This window comes from Ranitomeya imitator, chromosome 1 (genome assembly GCF_032444005.1).
Source record: "Ranitomeya imitator isolate aRanImi1 chromosome 1, aRanImi1.pri, whole genome shotgun sequence".
Classification (NCBI taxonomy): Eukaryota; Metazoa; Chordata; class Amphibia; order Anura; family Dendrobatidae; genus Ranitomeya; species Ranitomeya imitator.
The window spans coordinates 254868076-254887734 of NC_091282.1; the positions used below are offsets into that span (position 1 = coordinate 254868076).

Genomic DNA, 19659 nt, shown 5'->3' on the forward strand with positions numbered 1-19659 from the left:
CTGTCACTCTGCATCTGACTGCAGAAGGTCTCAGCAGTTTGCTTTGCAGACTTCTTTCTGGGCCTTCTGACTCTAGGACCCAGTGGCAACCTTCCCCAGGCTCTAGTTGACACACCTGGCCTGGGGTGATTATAATTTCCAGCTTGCTGCTGGAAGTTGCGAGTGATTTTGCCATTTCCATTTCCCTGTTGAGGCTTAGCTGTAGCAGTTGGCTATCTTCCTGTCTGGTGTTTGGAGGACGTCCGTGTTTATCTCTGAGTCTACTCAAGCTAAGTGTTTCCCTTGTTTGCCTTTAGTGGTAGTGGGGATTTACTAGCGTTCATCCTGTCTTTCCAGATGCAGAGTTTATTGCCAGGGTCAGGCAGGGATTAGGTATCCTGCTTGGTGATAGATGCGGAACCTATATAGGGACAATAGGGCAGACAGGGTGACTTTAGATCTGCCTGGGGGTCCCCACTCCCTCTTCCCTTGTGTTTGGTTCCCTTTCCCTTAGAGATGCACTTAGCCTTTCTTACACGTTGTGTGACACATACAGAATAATGGACTCCATATATTGCTCCATACAGAATAATGGGCCTCATATAATGCTCCATACAGGTTAATAGAACCCATGTATTGCTCCATACAGAATAATTGACCCCATATATTTGTTCATACAAAATAATGGCCTCACATAAGGCTCCATTCAGAATGGGCCCCATATAGCGCTCCATATAGAATAATGGACCCCATGTAATACTACACACAGAATAATGGGTCCCTTATAATGCTCCATACAGAATGGGCCCCATATAATGCCCCATATAGAATGGGCCTCATATAATGCTCTATACAGAATGGACTCCATACATAAAAAATAAATACTTCTCCTGGTTCCCCGCTGGCTGCAGCTTTGATCTCCTCATCTCCAATATCTTCACCATATTCTGACTCCCTGCACTGCTCAGATCATAGGACGTGCTGTAGTGACGTCATTGCACCCTCTGCCCTGAGGCCTCACAGAGTCAGGAGACACGGAAGAGACCGGACCTGTGGCCAGCAGGGAACGTGGAGAAGTGAGTATTTCAAACAGCGTGTTGGTGTCCCCGATGGAGATTAGGTCCCCCTGCTTGCTCAGGGCCCGGGCGCGCTGGGTGGTGGCGCTGGCCCTAGCCTCCTGCACCGCCCAATGACTGGAATCACGTGGTTATGGGTAGGATATAAGTTCCTTTTCTCCCTATAGCTGTATTTCCTATAAGGCAGGCAGGATTTTAAGATTATTTATCTGCAGATTAATCCTTTATAGCTCTGACAAGTTCCCATTAATTAAATACTAAAGTCAAAAGGAAAGCATGGAGCTTGGCTTCCCAAACAGGGCACCATGATTAAGGATCTCATCCAAAATGAGTAGGTGCATTACCTATCACATGACATGTGGTATCTCTAAATCCCTGCTTTAAAATGGTCTTATAAAGAAAATGTTAACAGTATTTGAGAAATGCTGTTGGATACTTAACCGATTAATTGCAGCAGTTTTCTAATCTATTTCTTACTCATTTTTTGCACCATGACCAGGGAAAAATTAACCTCCTAAGAGCTTAGCTGTCCAAACTAAGGGCCCCGCTAACACTCTTGCATCTCTCCAGTCCATCCTTAAGTCTGCTGCCCGATTAAACCACCTTTCTGCACACTACTCCTCCCCTCTGCAAATCACTTCATTGGCTCCCAACTCCCCAACGTATCCAATTCAAATTGCTAATGCTGACCTTCAAAGCTGTCCATAATTTGTCTCCTCCTTAAATCTTCAAACTAATCCCACAATATCTTCCAACAACCAACCTCTGGTCCTCCCAAGATGGCTTCTCTCCTCCACACTCATATGTTCCTGAACTCAATTACCACCGAGACTTCTCCCAAGTGACCCCCATCCTCTAGAATTCTGTGCCTTAACACATCTGATTATCCACCACACTTGGAACCTTCAGACAGAACTTGAAAACCCAACTCTTGAAGAAAACTTACAGTCTGCAATGACCCATCTGCCACCTCACAACCACTGGAGCTGCCGCAATACCCTACTCTACTGTCTCCTTCCCCATTATCCTGTAGACTGAAAGCCTGCAAGTGCAGGGCCCTCTCCTTTCTGTACCAGTCTGTCATTGTTAGTTTGTTCACCTTATTTTGTATTTTGTATGTAACCCCCTTCTCATGTACAGCACCATGGAATCAGTGGTGCTCTTAAAATAAATAATAATAATATTGAAATACTTGTTATGAGCACATTGAAATTGCATGTTATGAAATTGGTGTAGTTAGTTAGCATGAAAATTAGAAAGTTTGCAATTGACTTGCTCTTTCTATCTGCTATCATTCTCAGGCTGTGAGAGCATTTATATTGTACAACTTGATGCCAGAGAGGTTGGCCACCATAGCTTGGCCAAATCTGCGCAGTACTTACATTGCAGGACTGAGGGTCATCTCCTGAGATTCCAGCTACCTCTCTCCAGCCTATTTCTATACAGCAGCTAGATGTTCACCCCACTCCTTCCTTATCAGCTCCTAATCAAGTTGCTGTTATCAGTCCTGTAAAATCACCAGTCCCTAGCATCTGCAGTTTCCAAATCAATTCTCCAAATCATGGTTCCCACTTTCTGAGTCATGTGCTTGTTCAAAGGCTCTGTTTTCGCTATATGTAAATATATTGTAGTTGTAACTGTGTAAACTTCAGAACAAGTGCACTGACAAGGCTACTAATGTGTCACATTAAGGCCATGTTCACACAGTGCGTTTTTAACTGCGGAACCGCCGCGATTTTGCCGCTGCGGGTCCGCAGCTGTTTTCCATGCAGGGTACAGTACAATGTACCCTATGGAAAACAGGAACCACTGTGCACATGATGCGGAAATTAACTAAAAAAGCCGCACTGAATAGCTGCGGTAAAAAATAAGTACCATGTCACTTCTTTTTGCGGAACTGCAGAGGTTCTGCACCCACTGACCTCCATTGTGAGGGTCAAACCCGCAGTAAAACCCGCAGACGAAAAAAATATCTGCGGGTTTTCTGCGGTTTGTGGTGCAGAACCGCTGCAGCAGGAAGTGCATGGGCGGAGTGTGGCTGCCCCCCCGTGCCCCAATCCCACCCCCCCATGCTCCGACGACCTCCCCCCCCCCGTGCCCTCATCTCCCCCCCTTATACTTACCGGGCCTCCCGGTGTCCGTCCGGCCGTCTTCTCCCTGGGCGCCGCCATCTTCCAAAATGGCGGGCGCATGCGCAGTGCGCCCGCCGAATCTGCCGGCCGGCAGATTCGTTCCAGGCACATTTTGATCACTGTGATAAACTCACAGTGTTCAAAATAAAAAAAAAGGTAAATGACCCCCCCCCCCCCTTATCACCCCCATAGGTAGTAACAATAATAAAATAAAGAATTTATTTTTTTTTTTCCCCCACTACAGTTAGAACTAGGGTTAGGGTTAGGGGTAAGGTTAGGGGTAGGGTTAGGGTTAGGGTATTTTCAGCCATTTTAAACCGCACTAAAAACCGCATCAAAAAACGCACCAAAAACGCACCAAAAAACGCACCTGCGTTTTCTGCCAAGAGCTGCGGTTTTTAGTGCAGAAAAAACAGCAGGGAAATCAGGAACGTGTGAACATGGCCTAACTCAACAGTAGGACAAAGCTACTGTACTAGAATTGTCAATCAGTAAGGAATTCCCCCCCCCCCCCCCCCCCCCCCCAGCAATAAGGGAGTGAAAGAGACTGGAAAACGGTGAGCTGATAAAAAGACATCTGAGAACAACCCTTTAACTGTTCAGTATTTAGTTATTTTGTTTTATTTTCATTCCTTATTTTCATCCATATTTCAATTTAATTTGTTAATTTCAATTGGGGTAAAGGTTATATGATATTTTCTTGCAATAGGACATGACTAGTTTGTAAAAATTGTAGTCAATTTAAGGAACAATTACTACGGCAAAACATGAATAACGTTTTACAGATCTAGCTAAAAATGGAGCACATATAGATTAAAAATACACTCATCTCAATGAGCCCTGCTACTGGAGACGCTCACAAAATGGTCACATACAGGGGTTTTAAGTGGTGTTTTGATCCATCCCCCGTAGTGCCGCTCCCTTGGCAACTTTTTGTGCATTTTTTTCCCTGTTGTAACTAACACTTTGGATTGTGGCCAATCCTAAAATGGGTTGTCCCCTTCCAGATTATGTTCGGCCCTGAATGCTTTCTTTTTTTTTAAAACAACAAAACTGCGCTGTACTCAATAGATCTTGGAATAATAATAATTTCAACAACTGGATGTCTAAAAAAATGTTCCTGTGCTGAGATAATCTTATAAATGTGCCCCTGCTGTGTACTGTGTAATGGCTGTGTCTGACCATACAGGAACATGGTCTGATCATAGCACAGCTCCTGATAAGAGAGTATACAGACATTATAGCATGGGATCGCAGCTGATTCTCTTTGTGAGATAAAGCATTTCCCTGCCTGCTTTTAAAAAAATGTTTTAGCTTAACCCCTTCATGACCCAGCCTATTTTGACCTTAAAGACCTTGCCGTTTTTTGCAATTCTGACCAGTGTCCCTTTATGAGGTAATAACTCAGGAACGCTTCAACGGATCCTAGCGGTTCTGAGATTGTTTTTTCGTCACATATTGGGCTTCATGTTAGTGGTAAATTTAGGTCAATAAATTCTGCGTCTATTTGTGATAAAAACGGAAATTTGGCGAAAATTTTGAAAATTTCGCAATTTTCACATTTTGAATTTTTATTCTGTTAAACCAGAGAGTTATGTGACACAAAATAGTTAATAAATAACATTTCCCACATGTATACTTTACATCAGCACAATTTTGGAAACAAAATTTTTTTTTGCTAGGAAGTTATAAGGGTTAAAATTTGACCAGCGATTTCTCATTTTTACAACGAAATTTACAAAACCATTTTTTTTAGGGACCACCTCACATTTGAAGTCAGTTTGAGGGGTCTATATGGCTGAAAATACCCAAAAGTGACACCATTCTAAAAACTGCACCCCTCAAGGTACTCAAAACCACATTCAAGAAGTTTATTAACCCTTCAGGTGCTTCACAGCAGCAGAAGCAACATGGAAGGAAAAAATGAACATTTAACTTTTTAGTCACAAAAATTATCTTTTAGCAACAATTTTTTTATTTTCCCAATGGTAAAAGGAGAAACTGAACTACAAAAGTTGTTGTCCAATTTGCCCTGAGTACGCTGATACCTCATATGTGGGGGTAAACCACTGTTTGTGCGCACGGCAGGGCTTGGAAGGGAAGGAGCGCCATTTGACTTTTTGAATCAAAAATTGGCTCCACTCTTTAGCGGACACCATGTCGCGTTTGGAGAGACCCTGTGTGCCTAAACATTGGTGCTCCCCCACAAGTGACCCCATTTTGGAAACTAGACCCCCCCCAAGGATCTTATCTAGATGCCTAGTGAGCACTTTAAACCCTCAGGTGCTTCACAAATTGATCTGTAAAAATGAAAAAGTACATTTTTTTCCACAAAAAAATTATTTTCGCCTCAATTTTTTCATTTTCACATGGGCAATAGGATAAAATGGATCATAAAATTTGTTGGGCAATTTCTCCCGAGTACGACGATACCTCATATGTGGGGGTAAACCACTGTTTGGGCACTCGGCAGGGCTCGGAAAGGGAAGGCGCGCCATTTGACTTTTTGAATGGAAAATTAGCTCCAATTGTTAGCGGACACCATGTCGCGTTTGGAGAGCCCCTGTGTGCCTAAACATTGGAGCTTCCCCACAAGTGACCCCATCTTGGAAACTAGACCCCCCAAGGAACTTATCTAGATGCATAATGAGCACTTTAAACCCCCAGGTGCTTCACAGAAGTTTATAACGCAGAGCCATGAAAATAAAAAATAATTTTTCTTTCCTCAAAAATTATTTTTTTAGCCTGGAATTTCCTATTTTGCCAAGGGTAATAGGAGAAATTGGACCCCAAATGTTGTTGTCCAGTTTGTCCTGAGTACGCTGATACCCCATATGTGGGGGTAAACCACTGTTTGGGCGCACGGCAGGGCTCAGAAGGGAAGGCACGCCATTTGGCTTTTTAAATGGAAAATTAGCTCCAATCATTAGCGGACACCATGTCACGTTTGGAGAGCCCCTGTGTGCCTAAACATTGGAGATCCCCCAGAAATGACCCCATTTTGGAAACTAGACCCCCAAAGGAACTAATCTAGATGTGTGGTGAGGACTTTGAACCCCCAAGTGCTTCACAGAAGTTTATAACGCAGAGCCATGAAAATAAAAAAAAAAAAATATTTTCTCAAAAATGCAATTTTTTATTTTCCCAAGGGTAACAGGAGAAATTTGACCCCAAAAGTTGTTGTCCAGTTTCTCCTGAGTACGCTGATACCCCATATGTGGGGGTAAACCACTGTTTGGGCACACGTCGGGGCTCAGAAGGGAACTAGTGACGTTTTGAAATGCAGACTTTGATGGAATGCTCTGTGGGCGTCACGTTACGTTTGCAGAGCCTCTGATGTGGCTTAACAGTAGAAGCCCCCCACAAGTGACCCCATTTTGGAAACTAGACCCCGAAAGGAACTTATCTAGATGTGTGGTGAGCACTTTGAACCCCCAAGTGTTTCACAGAAGTTTATAATGCAGAACCGTGAAAATAATAAATACGTTTTCTTTCCTCAAAAATAATTATTTAGCCCAGAATTTTTTATTTTCCCAAGGGTTACAGGAGAAATTGGACCCCAAAAGTTGTTGTCCAGTTTCTCCTGAGTACGCTGATACCCCATGTGTGGAGGTAAACCACTGTTTGGGCACACGTCGGGGCTCAGAAGGGAAGTAGTGACTTTTGAAATGCAGACTTTGATGAAATGGTCTGCGGGCGTCACGTTGCGTTTGCAGAGCCCCTGGTGTGCCTAAACAGTAGAAACCCCCCACAAGTGACCCCATTTTAGAAACTAGACCCCCCCAAGGAACTTATCTAGATATGTGGTGAGCACTTTGAACCCCCAAGTGCTTCACAGACGTTTACAACGCAGAGCCGTGAAAATAAAAAATCATTTTTCTTTCCTCAAAAATGATGTTTTAGCAAGCATTTTTTTATTTTCACAAGGGTAAAAGGAGAAATTGGACCCCAGTAATTGTTGCGCAGTTTATCCTGAGTATGCTGGTACCCCATATGTGGGGGGTAAACCACTGTTTGGGCACACGTCGGGGCTCGGAAGTGAGGGAGCACCATTTGACTTTTTGAATACGAGATTGGCTGGAATCAATGGTGGCGCCATGTTGCGTTTGGAGACCCCTGATGTGCCTAAACAGTGGTAACCCCTCAATTCTACCTCCAACACTAACCCCAACACACCCCTAACCCTTATCCCAACTGTAGCCATAACCCTAATCACAACCCTAACCACAACCCTAATTCCAACCCTAACCCTAAGGCTATGTGCCCACGTTGCGGATTCGTGTGAGATTTTTCAGCATCATTTTTGAAAAATCCGCGGGTAAAAGGCACTGCGTTTTACCTGCGGATTTTCCGCGGATTTCCAGTGTTTTTTGTGCGGATTTCACCTGCGGATTTCTATTGAGGAACAGGTGTAAAACGCTGCGGAATCCGCACAAAGAATTGACATGCTGCGGAAAATACAACGCAGCGTTTCCGCGCGGTATTTTCCGCACCATGGGCACAGCGGATTTGGTTTTCCATGGTACTGTAAACCTGATGGAACACTGCTGCGAATCCGCAGCGGCCAATCCGCTGCGGATCTCCAGCCAAATCAGCACCGTGTGCACATAGCCTAATTCTAAAGGTATGTGCACACGCTGCGGAAAACGGGGCGGATTCGCAGCAGTTTCCCATGAGTTTACAGTTCAATGTAAACCTATGGGAAACAAAAATCGCTGTACACATGCTGCGGAAAAACTGCACGGAAACGCAGCGGTTTACATTCCGCAGCATGTCACTTCTTTCTGCGGATTCCGCAGCGGTTTTACAACTGCTCAAATAGAAAATTGCAGTTGTAAAACCGCAGTGAAATGCGCAGAAAAAACGCGGTAAATCCGCCATAAATCCGCAGCGGTTTAGCACTGCGGATTTATTAAATCCGCAGCGGAAAAATCCGCAGAGGACCAGAATACGTGTGCACATACCAAAACCCTAACCCTAGCCCTAACCCTAGCCCTAACCCTACCCCTAACCCTATTCTAACATTAGTGGGGGAAAAAAATTCTTTATTTTTTTATTGTCCCTACCTATGGGGGTGACAAAGGGGGGGGTCATTTATTATTTTTTTTATTTTGATCACTGAGATAGATTATATCTCAGTGATCAAAATGCACTTTGGAACGAATCTGCCGGCCGGCAGATTCGGCGGGCGCACTGCGCATGCGCCCGCCATTTTGGAAGATGGGGGCGCCCAGGGAGAAGACGGACGGACCCCAGCAGGATCGGTAACTATGATGGGGTGGGGGGGAGCACGGGGGGGGGGGGAGGTGCATCGGAGCATGGGGGGGTGGATTGGAGCGCGGGAGGGGTGGAACGGAGCACGGGGGGGGGGGGGGTGCATTGGAGCATCGGGGGGTGGATCGGACTGCAGGGGGGGTGGATCGGACTGCAGGGGGGGGGTGGATCGGAGTGCAGGGGGGGTGGTTGGAGCACAGGAGAGGGTGATTGGAGCACGAGGGGAGCGGACAAGAGCACGGGGGGAACGGAGCACAGGACGGAGGGGAGCCGGAGCAGTGTACCGGACAGATCGGGGGGCTGGGGGGCGATCGGTGGGGTGGGGTGGGGGCACATTAGTGTTTCCAGCCATGGCCGATGATATTGCAGCATCGGCCATGGCTGGATTGTAATATTTCACCCGTTATAATAGGTGAAATATTACAAATCGCTCTGATTGGCAGTTTCACTTTCAACAGCCAATCAGAACGATCGTAGCCACGGGGGGGTGAAGCCACCCCCCCTGGGCTAAACTACCACTCCCCCTGTCCCTGCAGATCGGGTGAAATGGGAGTTAACCCTTTCACCCGATCTGCAGGGACGCGATCTTTCCATGACGCCACATAGGCGTCATGGGTCGGATTGGCACCGACTTTCATGACGCCTACGTGGCCTCATGGGTCGGGAAGGGGTTAAAGAATCAGCTGTGATCGCCTGCTGTAATGTCTGTCATTACACAGTACACAGCAGGGGCACATTTATAAGATTTATCTCAGCACAGGAACATTTTATTGTAACACATCCAATTGTGGAAATTATTATTATTCCAAGATATATTGATTTAAATTTTGTTCTGGGAAAACCCCTTTAATTTCTATGAAAATGCAGAAGTAGGTGTAAAGAATGTACATTTTCATTTAGATCAATATTTCAAAATTTCATAAGAAGCCATTCTGAAAATCAAAATTTCTACAAACCCAAACTAAAGACCCATCTATTCCTTAGATTACAGACCATATGAGTATTCCACATTGCTTGGATGTAAGAAGATTATTATTCAACTTATTTATCTAATCTATATATATAATTGCCTAAGGGTTTTTCCGTCTGTCTGTCTGTCTGTCCTGGAAATCCCGCGTCTCTGATTGGTCGAGGCCGCCAGGCCTCGACCAATCAGCGACGGGCACAGCGACGATGATGTCATAAAGGACGTAGACATCCCGCGTCTCTGATTGGTCGAGGCCACCAGGCCTCGACCAATCAGCAACGGGCACAGTATCGACGTAGATGTCATAATGGTTGCCATGGCAACGATGATGTCATAAAGGTTGCCTCGACCAATCAGCGATGGGCACAGTCTGCCGCAAATTCTGGAATTATCATTGTCCATATACTACAGGGACATGCATATTCTAGAATACCCGATGCGTTAGAATCGCGCCACAATCTAGTCTATATATATAATTGTCTAAGGCCGGCTTCACACTTGCGAGTTTTACGGACGTAAGAGCGCAGAAACTACGTCCGCAAAACATACGGCACAATTATTCTCTATGCCCCTGCTCCTATCTGCCGTATTAAACTGATCAGTATTATACGGCTTTCTACGGCCGTAGAAAATCGCAGCATGCTGCGTTTGTCACCGTATTGCGCAAATAAAACGTCAATGAAAGTCTATGGAAGCCCCAAAAATACGGATTACACACGGACCAGCAGAGTGACTTGCGAGAAATACGCAGCGCTGTTAGAGAGAAAAGCCGGTAATTCAGTGCGGTGTACAGTAAAATCACACTGACAGCTTACAGTAGAATAGGTAGAATAAATGTGTACACATAGAATAGGTGTTTATATATATATATAATGTCAGTGAGACATATATATATATATATATATATATATATATATATATATATATATATATATATATATATATACTAGCTATTGAACCCGTTCTACGCCCGGGTGGCGAGCATTTATATTGGTATATTGTCTCCATCCTGGTATGTGCTGCTCCATCCTGCGTCCCCATCCTTATGTGCTGCTCCATCCTGCGTCCCCATCCTTATGTGCTGCTCCCATCCTGCGTCCCCATCCTTATGTGCTGCTCCATCCTGCGTCCCCATCCTTATGTGTTGCTCCATCCTGCGTCCCCATCCTTATGTGCTGCTCCCATCCTGCGTCCCCATCCTTATGTGCTGCTCCCATCCTGCGTCCCCATCCTGATGTGCTGCTCCATCCTGCGTCCCCATCCTTATGTGCTGCTCCATCCTGCGTCCCCATCCTGTTATGTGCTGCTCCATCATGTGTCCCCATCCTTATGTGCTGCTCCATCCTGCGTCCCCATCCTTATGTGCTGCTCCATCCTGCGTCCCCATCCTTATGTGCTGCTCCATCCTGCGTCCCCATCCTTATGTGCTGCTCCATCCTGCGTCCCCATCCTTATGTGCTGCTCCATCCTGCGTCCCCATCTTTATGTGCTGCTCCATCCTGCGTCCCCATTCTTATGTGCTGCTCCATCCTGCGTCCCCATCCTTATGTGCTGCTCCATCCTGCGTCCCCATCCTTATGTGCTGCTCCATCCTGCGTCCCCATACTGTTATGTGCTGCTCCATCCTGCGTCCCCATCCTTATGTGCTGCTCCATCCTGCGTCCCCATCCTTATGTGCTGCTCCATCCTGCTTCCCCATCCTTATGTGCTGCTCCATCCTGCGTCCCCATCCTTATGTGCTGCTCCATCCTGCGTCCCCATCCTTATGCGCTGCTCCATCCTGCGTCCCCATCCTTATGTGCTGCTCCATCCTACGTCCCCATCCTTATGTGCTGCTCCATCCTGCGTCCCCATACTGTTATGTGCTGCTCCATCCTGCGTCCCCATCCTTATGTGCTGCTCCATCCTACGTCCCCATCCTTATGTGCTGCTCCATCCTGCGTCCCCATCCTTATGTGCTGCTCCATGCTGCGTCCCCATCCTTATGTGCTGCTCCATCCTGCGTCCCCATCCTTATGTGCTGCTCCATCCTGCGTCCCCATCCTTATGTGCTGCTCCATCCTACGTCCCCATCCTTATGTGCTGCTCCATCCTGCGTCCCCATACTGTTATGTGCTGCTCCATCCTGCGTCCCCATCCTGTTATGTGCTGCTCCATCCTGCGTCCCCATCCTTATGTGCTGCTCCATCCTGCGTCCCTATACTGCCTCTGACCCGCTCGGCGCCGAGTGCTGGGGGGGCCTGAGCAGGCGGGGACACCGGCGCGCTGTGGGGGTCAGGTGCCGGTATCGCCGCCAGCTCAGGCCTCCACAGCACTTCCTATACTCACCTGTCCGGCGTTCCAGCGCTGAGCGGCGCCATCTTCCCGGTCTCCTGGCTGTGACTGTTCAGTCAGAGGGCGGCGCCGGCGCGCATTAAGCGCATCACCGCGCCCTCTGAACTGAAGGTCACAGGCCGAAGACCGGGAAGATGGCGCCGCTCAGCGATGGAACGGGGACAGGTGAATATAGGCCGATACTCACCCTCCTGGCGGTCCCTGCTTCTGCGGTGGAGATCGCGGTGTGCGTTCAGTGTGAACGCACACCGCGATCTCCCGGGAGCGTCACTCTGTGAGGCCCAGACTGCGCCGGCGCTTGCGCAGTCTATAGAGGCTTCGGACAGAGTGACGCTCCCAGCGTTATATTATAGAGATATATATATATATATATATATATATATATATATATATATATATATATTAATATTTCTTCCAGCGCTAGACAGCTTTAAAGCCGGTAATTCAATTACCGGCTTTTGCTTTCTCCTTCCTAAACCCGACATGATATGAGACCTGGTTTACATACAGTAAACCATCTCATATCCCCATTTTTTTTGCATATTTCACACTACTAATGGCAGTAGTGTGTCTATGCAAAATTTGGCCGTTCTAGCTAGTAAATTAAGGGGTTAAATGGCGGAAAAAATTGGCGTGGGCTCCCGCACAATTTTCTCCGCCAGAGTAGTAAAGCCAGGATATTAATAGCCTGGAGAGGGTCCACGGTTATTGCCCCCCCCCCCCGGCTAAAAACATCTGCCCCAGCCACCCCAGAAAAGGCACATCTGGAAGATGCGCCTATTCTGGCACTTGGCCACTCTCTTCCCATTCCCCTGTAGCAGTGGGATATGTTTCGGACACTTCCCAATGCATTTTGGAGTGGGAAATCCGCAAAAAAAAACCGGAAAATTAATGAACATGCTGCGTTTTTTGCCGCGATGCGTTTTTTTCGCGGAAAAAAACGCATCATGTGCACAAAACATGCGGAATTCATTCTAAATGATGGGATGCTTATTCTATGCGGGTTTTTTTGCGGTTTTATAGCGTTTTTATCGGGAAAAACTGCGAAAAAACCGCAACGTGTGAACACAGCCTTACAAGATAAGATGTTTACAGATTCAGTAAAACTAGTGCATGGTGTAATGGTTGCTGACAGACATTGAATATGTTTCCATTTTCTAAAAGGAATAAAACAGACCCTGAGATCTGGAATCTGACTGTTTATTATATATAAAAACCAAGTTTTTCCCTTAGGTGAAAACTTGATATAGCGTCAAATGAATATTATAAATGCGAAGAATATATTTCTGCAAATATTTGCATAATGCTCAGCTACACCGTCATAGTATTGTCAGCTTCATAACTTCAGTGTTACCATATCGAAAGCTGCATGATCGCTGACATAGGCACCTTTAAACACTAACTTAAGGGTAACTTTAGGCGTAACGCCTATTGTGCGTTCAAGGTTCACTCGGTGCTGCTGCTACATTGCAGTGCAATGCAAGTAAATGGGGTTGCATTGTGACCCTGTATGGCGACAAGCAGATCACAAGAAGTCCAACCTTGCTGGATTTTTGGTGACTTGCTTGTTGCAATGCTGTCTCATTCACTTGTACTGTGCTTCAATATGGCAACTGAACCTAGCAAATCTTGGCTGCGCATCAAGTGTTGGGGCCAATGTCGCAGCGTAGCCCAAGACGCCATGTTGCCCTAGGCTAAAACAGACATGCTGCCATAAACTTACCTTCGGGGTCTTCTGGAGACATGAACTGCAGTCTTTTTCTTGGACTCTGATTTCTAATTGGTGATGAATCCACCCAAGGCACATCAAACCTACAATAAAGTGTATTAGGTTCTCAAAGACATGACTGAACACAATGAAGGTGCAGCCAAATTTGTAAGAACAAATTATAAGTATCGAAACATCAAGTAAAATTAATCAATACCTCATCACATTGTTCTCCTCACGACATAATAACTGGCTTAATCCTGGAGAGAGGTTTTCGCTTGGAGAACGCTTAGGACTATATTTTACAGCCACTGCTGTTAACATCAATTCACGTTTTGCTGTAAAAGGAAAAGAAAACAAGGTCAGATTTTGGTGAAATTAGACATATTTTATTATAATGCACATTTTTTTTTTTACTAAACACATAACCCTTACTTGGTGTACTAACAGACTTGCGATTTGATGGTGGAAGTGAAGATGATCGTGGCCCACATGGAGAGCTAGGCAGCCGCTGTCGTTCTTTACTTTTCTCAGGAGAACCACGAGGGGTATAACAGTCACTGATGCCCATCAGGTGTCTCTTGGAAGACAGTTCTGTAATATTTAAAAGCAATAAATATCATCAACTAAAACATTCAGCTCAGTCCTTTCTGGATATCACAACTTGCTTTAGCTTATCTAGGATGGTACGTTAATCTGGGTCTAAGGCGACATTCACACATTCGTGTATCACAGTCCGAGAACAGACCATGATTCAGAGACCAGCCACAGGTCTCCTGAGCTGAGCTTGACATCCTCATAGGCATATATGCGGCTGTAGAGTTTGGGTCAGGAGACCCGAGGCTGGTCAATGAGTCACGATCTGTGCTCGGACCTTGACTCATGGATGTGTGAAGGCGGCCTAATAATGGAGTGACCTATTATTGCTAAGCATAACTATGCGGACGTGCCATTCAAGAATCTGGGAAAGCTAAGTGTAAAGTCTGTAATGACGGACATATTGACTGTCAGCAACATTTCATGCTGAACGTTGTGTAAGCCCTACCCTGGTTAATTCTGCAGAGCTTCACTCTCCTAGGTTTCTTGTTTAACATGGACAGTTTCTATTGCAATAAATAGGAGCCGACACAGACTTGTTATATGCTTGTAAATGGAATATGTTATCAGCCTAGACTTACTATGAAAAGCACTGTCTTTATTTGTAAAGGTGCTCCAAATTTTCATCTCCTTCTCATCTTCATAATCTCTTAATGCCTTCAAAATAGGGCTTTCCCCACTGCTGCGGATTTCTGTTTTAGGCTTAGATGCCAAGATATCATGCACAGCATCCTTTTCTGGAGGAGAATGGTACCTTAATAAGATTTGAAAAATATATCAGTCCTGGACTGTAAATTACACAACCGCATAAACAAGAATAATATGTTGTAGCAATTTATCTTAATCTACCATTTTGGACCCAAATCTTCAGAATAAATGCCAGCTGATCAAAAACATTCCCATGGACAACAGAAACGGCCTCTGTTCACATTTGCTGAAAGATACATTCAGACCCTCTGCTGCAAATACAGTCTCACCTGATTTGATGGAGGATCAGTGCTGCATGTGTTCTTCCCATTACAACAACTGACACCATGACAAAACCCAACTGTTCCCTATTGCAAGTCAATAGGTTTTCATGGTATACTACATAACATTATGGAGTCAGCAAAGGATGGAGTCACGGATCTTGTGTGTGCAACCCAATTTTTATGCACACATCTCAAAGGAAACCCAACATGTGATGTGGCAATTCTGTGGGGCTGCGTGCTTGCATTTTTAGGATAGGGAGGGTCCAATAACCAAGGACCTTCTCAGCGTGATATTATAAGCCTGCACCTATCTGCTTTACCTTGGTTAGTTATGAAAAATATTGGGGGATCCTACATAATTTTTTTTTAAATTATTTATTTAATAGTTTAAAGAATGCTTAACACCCTTTAGTGCCACATGAAAGTCACTATAGAGTGAAAGTTTATTATATGCAGGGGGCTTGTGAAATTATGTGTATAGGATATCTATATATTCTCTCTCTTTATTACAATTATCTATTCTATATCGGTAGAAGACATTGCTTTATTTATTTTATTAAAACTTGCTTTAAAGTTGTTGTCTGGTCCAAATTGATAAGTCTGCAGTCACTTTATGCGACTGCAGATTCATGAATCTCTACAGTGCAAGCACTGTGCTTTGGGCATTCGCTGGTGCCTGAACCAGGACCGGAGGGTATGTATGAGGTATACATACTCCCTGCCAGAGTTTGTCCAGTGGGCATGGCTTTGCTCCATACAAGTGTATGGAGTGAGGCCACGCCCTCTAGTCGGCAATGCCCACTGGACAGGTGCATTACTAGTCGGGGCATGGCCTTGCTCTATACAAGTGTATGGAGCGAGGCAGTGCCCACTGGAAGGGCTCTGGCTGGGAGTATGTATACCTCAGATATACCTTCTGGTCCCAGCTCAGAGAGCGGCAAACCCCTGGAGTGCACAGTGCGAATGCTGGGGGAATTAGTAAGTCTGCAGTGACAAAAAGTGACTGCAGACTTATGGATTTCGACCGGACAACCCCTTTAAATTACATAGAAAATTACACAATGTAAAATACGATGTTAAAAACGCATGTCATACTAATAACATTTGGATGCTAGGGGAGGAAAATAAAAAATAAAAAAATTGCACATTCGCATGACATAAGTTGAACCATACTGATTCCACTCATCCAATTCTTCAGGAGCAACATCGGAGCTAATTTTTTTATGCTAATGTGAACAAGCCCTTAAGCTCATTGCTGCATGTAAGACCATGAGAAAATTATAAAAGTTCCAGAACTGACATCCAAGTCCTTCCACCATCTCTAGCTAGTGAACCATGCTACCACCAAGGGCCAACAGATCCTATATTTTATAATCAAATATTTTATTTTTTTTAAATGTCAAATACAATTTTTCCATCTTTCAACATAAACGACATAATTCAATAGTATGATACATAAACAAAGTAATGAAGGAATGGCCGGAGGGGACAGTACCAACTACTAAGTACGGGGGAGGAGGGTTATGCTGGGTACTGTGAACTGGTTTGGTACTTTTTCTATATGTTAATATAAGTTGAAATGTTAAGATACAATAAAGTGAAAGTTGGGGGGGAAATTGTGATTGCTATGGCAGCGGGACGCGAATGGAGAGGGTTAAGTAAGGGAGAGTGTTTGCAGTGGGCAGTGGAGCCCCACTCTTGATGAGAGGAAGAATGCGTTATATTGGGGGGGTTAGGGGGGCAAGTTGGGAGGGGGCAGGGGGGGTGGGAGGGTTGGGGCAGCTCATACTTGGGAAATTGGATACTTTAAGAAATTATGAGCCACATGATGGGAGATTGTATTAAAATATTGAGTTGGAATGTGAGAGGTCTGGCGGATAAAACACGGCAGGCGGCAAGTTTGCAGTATGTCCGAGAACAGAAGGTCTCAATGATATGTTTGTTAGAGACACATTTAGTGCGGGAGAGGGTGAACGTATTGAATAGGCGCTGGATACAGAGGGCGTATCATTCTACTTTCTCGACGTACTCTAGGGGTGTGTCTGTGTTAATACCTGCGGGGGTGCAGTATGAGGAGGTAATGGTAAAAGAGGATGTGGATGGTCAGTATGTGGTGGTGAAATGTAAAATAAATGGAGTATTGATGTGTATAGCGGCAATGTATATTCCGCCCCCATACTCAAGTAAGAAGATAAGAGAGGTGCTGGAGAGGGTAGAGCGTTGGGGACCGTTACCATCTCTAATTATTGGCGATCTTAATATCTGTGATGACTTTTGGGATAAAAACAAAAATCCCCAGAATAGAACAGGGGGACATATCACTACGTTTGGGACTTATGTCGGGGAAGTGGGCATGGTTGATTTATGGAGAGTTAGGCATATCGGGGAAAGGGCGTATTCATGCTACTCACCAGCTCATGGTACGCTGTCTAGGATTGATCTGGCGCTGGGTAACCGATTACTAGATACGATGGTAAGGGACGTGAGATATTTACCTAGGGCTCTCTCAGACCATAGTCCAGTTGAAGTGGAATTTCGATCAGTGGGGACACGGACCGGGAGCAGGAGGGAGTGGAAGATTCACCCTAATTGGCTACACAGTATAGACTTGGAGAAGATTAAGAAGGAATTGGTGGAATTTTTTGAGATAAATGAGGGTAGCGTAGATGTGCTTACTGTGTGGGAAGCCATGAAAGCGTACTTGAGAGGGCTGTTGTTTAGGGATATTAGCAGGTGTAAGCGGAAATCGAGAGAGGCAGAGAGGTTGGCGATAGATGGGCTGAGGGTGGCTGAAGATGAGATGGTAATAATGGGTACTTTGGAGGCTGGGAGGAGGTTAAAGGCAGCTCAAAGCTAGCTAGAGGCGGTCTTGCTGAGTAAGGCTGAAAGGAAGTGGGAATTCATGAATTTGGCCTATTACCAGGAGGGTGAATCAGTGGGTCATTTGCTGTCGCTGGTGGCATCTGCCCAGAGAAATACTTCCTTTGTTCACTCTTTGGTGACTGGGAGTGGTGTTGCTGTTTCTGAGACTTCAGAGATTTTGGAGACTTTTGCAGATTTTTACGCAGACTTATACTCCTCTCGGGTAGATGGGTCAATGGAGGACACGGTGGCGTTCCTTGAGGAGTTGGCGCTCCCGAGGCTGAGTGACACAGCTAGGGAGGATTTGGAGGCTCCCATTACGGAGGAGGAACTGGGACGGGCATTGCAGTCGATGGCTAATGGGAAGGCGCCTGGCGTAGACGGATTTCCTGCCGAAATTTATAAAAGCTTGGGGGAAGTGTTGATCCCTAAATTGAAGGCGGTCTTGGAAGAGGCTACGAATGGTGGAAGGCTACCGGCATCTATGCGGGAGGCCACAATAGTGGTGATTCCAAAGGAGGGGAAAGAACCGACACAGCCGGATTCATATCGGCCAATTTCTTTGCTTACTATCGACGTTAAACTCCTGGCTAAGGTGTTGGCGATGAGGTTGACAAGTGTTATTTCTGGCCTGATACACTCAGACCAGTCTGGCTTTATGCCTGATAGGTCAACTGCGATTAATCTACGAAGGCTGTATATGAACTTGCAACTCAAAGCCGATAACTGTGGCCAGAGAGTTATTGCATCTTTAGACGCTCACAAGGCGTTCGATAGTGTGGAGTGGGGGTATCTCTGGCAGGTGTTGCGAAGAATGGGGTTTGGACCGCAGTTCATATCATGGATTCAATTAATGTACTCGATGCCGATGGCCAGGGTTAGGGTAAACGGGGAGTTGTCACGGACCATACAATTGGCTAGAGGGACGAGACTGGGGTGTCCGCTTTCCCCCCTTTTGTTTGCTCTGGCGGTGGAACCACTGGCCGCTACGCTTCGACAGTCTGATGAGATGACGGGGTTTAAATATGGGGTGATTGAAGAAAGGGTGGCGTTGTATGCGGATGATATTTTGTTGTTTCTGGCTGACCCGGTTGCATCCTTGGAGGGAGCCATTGGGATTATTGAACGATTCGGATCAGTGTCGGGACTTAGGATAAATTGGAGTAAGTCTATCTTGTTTAAGGTGGACGATGTGGATGGGGAGCCATTGGAGGACGGGCGACTGGAGGTGACGAGTAAATTTAAGTACCTGGGAATATGGATATATATACCGTACATGAGAATCTGACTCCAATCTTGGGTGCCCTCAAGGCAAAAGCGGATGCATGGCTTAAGCTACATTTGTCTGTGGTAGGCAGGGTGAATCTTATCAAAATGATTCTGATGCCGAAAATACTGTATATTCTTCACAATGCGCCGGTTTGGATACCACGTGGGAAATTTAGACAGATCAACTCTCTGTTTAGGAATCTGATTTGGGGGAGGCAGCATCCGCGTATCAAACTGGAGACACTTCAGCGACCCAAGGATGATGGGGGTCTGGCATTGCCTAACCCTGAGTTGTACTTTCTTGCAGCCCAGAGTCAGCATCTAAGGGGCTGGGCGCATGAGGGGTCATCTGGAGCGGTACAGCGGTTGATTGAGGTGGTGACAAAAAGAAGGCCAGTGGTGCAATGTTTGGAGGATGGATCCTTGGAGAGTTTGGGGAAGCTATATCCGACTTTGCTGTTGATACGCAAGCTGTGGAGTAGATTGAGGC

General features: G+C 45.6%; 1 protein-coding gene across 3 annotated transcripts in view; it reads right to left on the bottom strand.

The window, feature by feature from the left end:
* MPHOSPH9 (M-phase phosphoprotein 9) overlaps positions 1-19659 on the bottom strand; it is a 157834-nt gene that overhangs the window by 15326 nt on the left and 122849 nt on the right. For all 3 annotated transcript variants that reach the window (XR_011318923.1, XM_069755848.1, XM_069755842.1), the window contains 4 exons: positions 14649-14821; positions 13906-14064; positions 13688-13808; positions 13486-13574 (listed from right to left, as the gene is read on the bottom strand). Coding sequence is in view for 2 of the 3 variants with exons in the window: in XM_069755848.1 (XP_069611949.1) it covers positions 13486-13574; positions 13688-13808; positions 13906-14064; positions 14649-14821 (542 nt within the window). In the remaining variant the exon portion in view is untranslated. The remainder of the gene's footprint in view (positions 1-13485; positions 13575-13687; positions 13809-13905; positions 14065-14648; positions 14822-19659) is intronic.